The sequence below is a fragment of the Carassius auratus genome, chromosome 20, assembly GCF_003368295.1.
Source record: "Carassius auratus strain Wakin chromosome 20, ASM336829v1, whole genome shotgun sequence".
NCBI classification, from domain to species: Eukaryota; Metazoa; Chordata; class Actinopteri; order Cypriniformes; family Cyprinidae; genus Carassius; species Carassius auratus.
Window position 1 is genome coordinate 23,928,919 of NC_039262.1, and position 6,796 is coordinate 23,935,714.

Consider the following 6,796-nt stretch of genomic DNA (forward strand, 5'->3'; position numbering starts at 1 on the left):
CGGTCGCTTACGACAAATCAGTCAACTAGATGAGGATACCATTCACCCCATTGTCCTTGATCCACATCACCCGCTCACCAAACTAATTATCAAAGACTATGATGACTGTTTGCATCACCCTGGACCAGAGGGGTGTTTGCGGAGCTCAGGATAAAAAACTGGGTGTTAAGAGGACGAGCAGCAGTTAAACACCACCAACGCCAATGCGCTGAATGCCAAAAATGGCAGGCTAAACCGCATCCCCCCAGGATGGCAGACCTCCCACCTGCCAGGTTAAGAATTCACCAGCCAGTTTTCTATTCAACAGGTATAGATTGCTTTGGTCCCTATCTCATAAAGTTTGGATGCCGAAATGAGAAGCGTTGGGGGATCATCTTCAAGTGTATGACCACCCGTGCAGTGCATATTGATCTCCTCACAAGTATGGACAGTGACTCATTCCATTTCAAAGGTGGTGAAAGGGAACTTCGGGATGCCTACACTGCTCTTCAACCTGAGCTCCAAGCTCAACTGGCAAGCCAGCAAATTAGGTTTACATTCAATCCACCTAATGCCCCACATTTTGGTGGATGCTGGGAACGGGAAATTCGATCCTTGAAAACAGCCCTACAAGTGACACTCGGAGCACAGACAGTCACTGAAGAAGTATTGCGGACTGTTCTCATTGAAATTGAGGGGATCCTCAATGCCAAACCTCTTGGTTACATATCTTCAGACATTGCTGACCCTGACCCGGTTACACCCAACATTCTGCTGATGGGGCGGCGGGACGCCTCACTTCCCCAAGTGACATACCAAGATTCTGAGCTTCTGAGTCGACGGAGATGGAGGCATAGTCAGCTGTTAGCTGATCACTTTTGGAGGCAATTCATCCGTAACTACCTACCCAGCCTTCAAACCAGACAGAAATGGATGTCAGAAACAGACAACCTACAGATAGGTGAAACTGTTATGATTGTGGATCCACAGCTACCTCGTGAACTTTGGCCTGTTGGAAGGATTCTTCAAGTTTTCCCTGGGAAGGATAACAGAGTCAGATCAGCTGAGATCAAAGTGAAAGACAGAACTTACCTAAGGCCAGTGACCAAGATCATCTGTCTACCTCCTTTGACTGAATGACATTGTAATACTTAGTAAGGCCCTTGTTGTTCAAATTCACCTTGTGAATTTGGGGGCGGCTGTAAAAAAGGCCACCCCTTGAAAGTGAACTCTTCCGAACCCTCCCGCCTGTGTTCGTGATTTGGACTGTTCCTAATCTTTCCGCGGAGTGAGAACCAAGACATTATAGAGGCTGGATGTGTTGATGTGTTTATAGTTAATATTTCATAGTTAAATTAGTTAGAAGTTGCCCGTTTAAGGATTGTGTGGATATATGTGTGCGTGCAACTAATCGTAAGTACATTTACATAATTAAATGTATGATAAGTTTACAAGCGAGATTAATGACCGCTGCCGCGGCATTCTACCTAAATGTTTACATTGTTTATTATATTTGCACATTTTCTTGTTGACAAAATGTTATATTTCGCCTGTGTTTTTGTTTGATAGAATATTTAATGTTATTGCATATTAGGCTATAATGCATAGACTTGAAACGCATCTCAGGGAACATGTTCGGGCTTGTTCACCGGACGAGCTAGGCACGTGAGCCAGACGCACAGTGCAGTAGTGCGATTATTTAATAGAACTTTGAGTCATATTTGTATATATATTATATTTAGATAATTTACAATGCTGTTACTTATGAGTATTTAAGTACTGCTGTAAAGATCTGTTAATGTGTATTTATTCATTTATTCATATTTGTATACTGTTTTATATTTACAGAACCACACACATCTTTGCACAATAAATCACCCTGAAGTACATTCCTGGTGTGAGACCTAATGTTCTGACCGGACACCCTGTAGCCGTTCTATAAATCCGAACCTGAGTTAGACAAGAGTAGTCAGCAGTTTTTTCAGTAGCGATCGTTTCTTTCTCTTCCACTTGATTTGATTGCATATATATCAAATTTAAGATAGCAATGCAATACATTATCATATTATTGATATTAATACTATGACAATATCTGTGGTCAATATTGATCAAATGGGAGGGGAGATTCCCAGCAAGGAGAGAAATCATAAAAGCACTTGTGTTCACCTATTGAAGTGATATTCCGGTCTTTTTGCAGACGCTTTTATCCAAAGTGACTTACAAATGGTATAAAATATATAAATAAAACAGCAAAATAGTAATAACAACAACAATAACATCTTATCAAACAAAAAAGAGATTTGAAAAGAAGCTTTGGTTGATATGTCATACACCGGTCAAAATTTTATGCTCACCAAGTCTGCATTTTTTTGATCAGAAGTACAGAACAAATCAGTAATATTTAGCAAGAATATGTTCGATAAAAAAGTGATAGAGTAAAGAGACAGTCTACAGTCTACACATAAGAAATTAAAGCCTCGGCCATGTCTGTACCATGGCATCCAACCCCAGTGGGGCTCCTATTCTCCATCACCCGGATCCTGAAAGGGAGTTTATCATTGAAGTGGATGCATCTAACAAAGGAGTAGGGACTGTGCTGTCTCAGCGGTATGGTAACCCTGAGAAAATGTTCCCGTGTGCCTTTTACTCCCGCAAGCTCAACTCTGCAGAACACAATTATGACGTGGGTGATCGCGAACTCCTGGCCATGAAGACCGCCTTTGAGGAGTGGAGGCACTGGCTGGAGGGAGCTCGTCAGCCTTTTACAGTGCTCACTGATCACAGGAATCTGGAGTACATCAGGTCAGCTAAGTGTCTGAATGCTCGCCAGGCTTGCTGGTCTCTGTTCTTTTCAAGATTAGATTTTAAGATCACCTACAGGCCGGGCTCCCAGAACGGCAAAGCGGACGCCCTGTCCCGACAGTTTGATGGTCCCAGTGAGGAATCTGAGCCGGAACCTATGATTTCCCCTGCACTAATCGTGGCTCCTGTCCAGTGGGACATAATCTCTGAGATCACGGCGTCTCTAAATAATCATCCCGCTCCGCCAGAATGTCCCATTTATACTAGCCTCGAGTTCCATGACTGTATATCTCTGCTGGCTTACCTGTGTTAATAAAATACTGCAGATGGATCCGACCGCCTCAGCCTCTTCGTCACACACATGCACCAAAGCACTGGCAGAAGTAGCTTAATAATTGTGAAAAAATTTGACATTTTAATTATTTATTAATAAACAAATGTTTTCTTGTGAGCTATAAGATGAAATTCACAGACTCGCTCCACATGGACACTTGTTTAGAGAGAAATGCAACCTTTACAGATTACATAATGCTTTTGTTTTAAATTGATTTGTTTAAAAGTAGACATTTCAAGAATTCTGAAGATATATTTCTCACATGTGAGACACCCCAATTTTAAGTTATTTCATTAACAGGAAAAATTTGAGTGATAGAGAGGGCGCCTCCCTGTCATGCATGCACATTAATAATTTTCACACAAAACTTGAATATGAATAATAACTCACATTTTGCATATGCATTACAAAGTAAATCTTTTTTACATGCAATTATCCAAAATAAAACCAAACAAGATTTGTAATTAAAATAAGATATGTAGACAAATAAGAATAAATGCTGCTCGTCCACTCAGCATCAAGTGCGCTGCACAAATCATTTTGTTGATTATAATGACAGTACTTGAGTTTAAACGTTAGGACGTTTTATTAACCAGTCCATTCTTTAGAGTTTCAATGATTTAGCTAAATCGTGCAGGTTTAATTTATTTGTTTTTAAATAAATTAGGCCTAAATAATGGGAGTAAAATTATACAGTGCCTCACATTTTGCCAAAAAAAGTAAATAATTTATAAAACTCCCAACAATGTCTTAATCAGTGTACAGACAGATATCTTTTTCCTGAGAAGTTATCTGTCAAAATAAAGGATAACGGATAACAAAGTAGTGTGTGACAAAAATGCACATTGTTTTATTGAAGGAATTTTAAAATATAAATGAAAATATAGGCCTAATATGTGAGATTATTGACATTTTGCATATAAATCCATGTAGCCTAGCTCACTAAAATAGGCTACCACTTTTAATGCTTCGATGCAAAGTAAACCACAATTTCTTTAGAATAATATAACATAATTCATATTATATAGATAATACTGCACACCTTTTAAATGTGTCAAATCTAAAATATGGTGTAATCCTGTGCAGCTTAGAGAAAATATAAGGCTTGATATTTATCCTGCTTGAATTAAATTCTAAGAAACGCACATAACTTTAAATAATACATTTTCATGTGAATATTAAATATTTTTAACTACGGTGCTTTTCTTTATTTTTCTGCAGCCGTCAAATGTAACACATCGGTGAGGCAAAGCTGACGGCTATTTGCGAAAATGTGCTTTGATGCGCTTGTTTGATAACTTGTGGTCAAAGCGCCATTCAGCATCAAACGTTGCCAATGCACTTTGGCGGCAGAGCGATCATTTTTTGTTGGCCACCTACTATGTGCTCTTGTTTTTGTGACATATCAGGACACAACTCTGTATAATGTCATGGGTATGACACAGGTATTACAATGAGAGGGTGACTTATGAGGACATAACCCATGTCCCCATTTTTTAAAAATGCTTATAAAGCATGAATGAGTGTAAAAATGCACAAAGTTTCCTGTGAGGGTTAGGGTTAGGTGTAGGGTTGGTGTAGGGCCCATAGAATATACAGTTTGTACAGTATAAAAACCATTACGCCTATAGGATGTCCCCACTTTCCACAAAAACAAACATGAGTGTTAGTGTGTGTGTGTGTGTATACAGATTTTCAATAATCAAAAAATTATGAAAAAAAATATTACATGTTGTTAAATAAATATTAAGCAAATTTGTAACATTGATAATAAATCAGCATAATGATTTATGAAGGATCATGTGACACTGATCTGACTGGACAGGAGTAATGGCTGATGAAAATTCAATTTTGTATCACATAAATATATTTAAAGTATAGAAAAATAGAAAAAAACATTATTTTAAATTGTAATAATATTCTACTGTATTATTAATATTTCTTCTTCTTCTTCTTCTTCTTCTTCTTCTTATTATTATTATTATTTTGTTGTTTTTTTTGTTTTTCTCTGTATTTTTTATTCAAATAAATCCAGACTTGATGAGCATAGGAGTCTTCTTTCAAAAACAGTAAAATAGCCATTTGCCCTTACTTTTGTACAAGTAAAATTATGCAAAATGCAAAATGAAATGTTGTATAAATAAAAAGGATGGGGGTGGGGTGGAGGCTCCAAAATGAATTTTGTCCATGGCCTCCTAATGTCTAGAACAGTTAGAATGTCTAACTGGTCCTGGTTCAAGGTGAATTTATGTTATATAAAAAAAGGGCCATATCATTATTCATAGCTGTTGGATTAGTTTTTTTCTGTTATTACAAAGCTGTCCTCTAACCGTAGGGAAAACAAATCTTTATTTAATAAAACATGATTCTGCTTCATGCTGAATTTGCAATAAACCTGCAGATTAAGACCTGATACGAAAGAAATAGAGAATAAAGAGGAAAGCCATGGGGTTGAACAGTATTAGTGTCACAATACTTCTGATACAGTCAGTTTGATCATTTCACACTGCTATACAGCACTTGTTTGTTGATAATATTTGTGTGTGTGTTCTCTGGGAAATGAACCATGACCTCGGCGTAGCTATCACCATTTTTCTACCAGGGACTTCATGGATAATTGGCAGTCTGAAAAATCAGCCTTTAATACTGTGCATGCATGTAATATATTGTGTATGATCCACTTTAAAGAACATGTCTCTGAATTAGTTTTCAAAACTGTCCTGGAGCAGCCCAGCACTGTCTCACTCATATGACACATCTAATTTACCCTCGTCAGGTCATTAATAGAGACGTTGTGAGAAAATATAATGCGTGTCAGATCCACGTCACATTCAGCAGCTGCAGCTCTTAAAGAAATAGCAGACAAAAGAACCTAATAACCAGCTGCTGTGATTCCTATTAATAAATCTCTACCAATTGAGCCACAGGAACACTGTAACTGAACTCTTTAAATGGAGTTTTACAGTTAGAGGGTCAAATAAAGATGGAAGAGATGGGTTTTAAGCTGACAGGTTTAACAGGTTGACCAAGTTGAGAGGGGGTTAACTTGATGTCCAATATAAAATCTTGATCCAGAGAAAAAATAATATATATATATATATGAACAGCAGAACAGCTTGAACACAAGGGCTGGGTAACACACACACACATGGTAGCAAGCAAGTTAATGTATGTATTGGTACTACTTACAGTACATACTTTATCTAGACATTGTTTCTGATTAATGTTTGAACTAAGCAGCTCAGCTTAATTAAATGTCATTAACTTCATTTTCTAAGATCAAATGCGGATGAACGGAGACGGATGCTGAAAAACCCTTGACGTTAAAATTGCTGAAGGTGAGGAAAACCACAAAGCACAGATAGATAACAAATAAAACAATTAAACAGAAATTGTGGAATATGTATTAACTTGAACATTCTAAACATTCATGGAACAAATAATGTCAGACAGGTTTGAAAAGACTTGAGGGTGAATAACTATAAAATTATTTGCTGAACTACTTCCGTTATTAAAAAAGGAAGAAAAGAAAAAAAGGAGAAAGAAAACACAATCATTTCACAATCCTATATATATATATATATATATATATATATATATATATATATATATATATATATATATATTATATATATATTATATATATATATATACTATATATATCTGCATCTTCTGGCTTCA

The 6,796-nt window shown here is 37.0% G+C and overlaps 1 protein-coding gene across 1 annotated transcript; it reads left to right on the forward strand.

Moving 5' to 3' along the window:
- Positions 1-410: 410 nt before the first annotated feature.
- LOC113037861 (uncharacterized) lies at positions 411-1,962 on the forward strand. Its single transcript, XM_026195205.1, has 2 exons — positions 411-1,392; positions 1,828-1,962. Exon 1 carries the CDS (start codon positions 424-426, stop codon positions 1,117-1,119), a length of 696 nt encoding a protein of 231 aa, XP_026050990.1. The 5' UTR covers positions 411-423; the 3' UTR covers positions 1,120-1,392; positions 1,828-1,962.
- The last annotated feature ends 4,834 nt before the right edge of the window (positions 1,963-6,796 follow it).

Coding starts and splice junctions, on each gene's coding strand:
- LOC113037861 (XM_026195205.1), top strand. CDS start 424: ATGGACAGTGACTCATTCCATTTCAAAGGTGGTGAAAGGGAACTTCGG.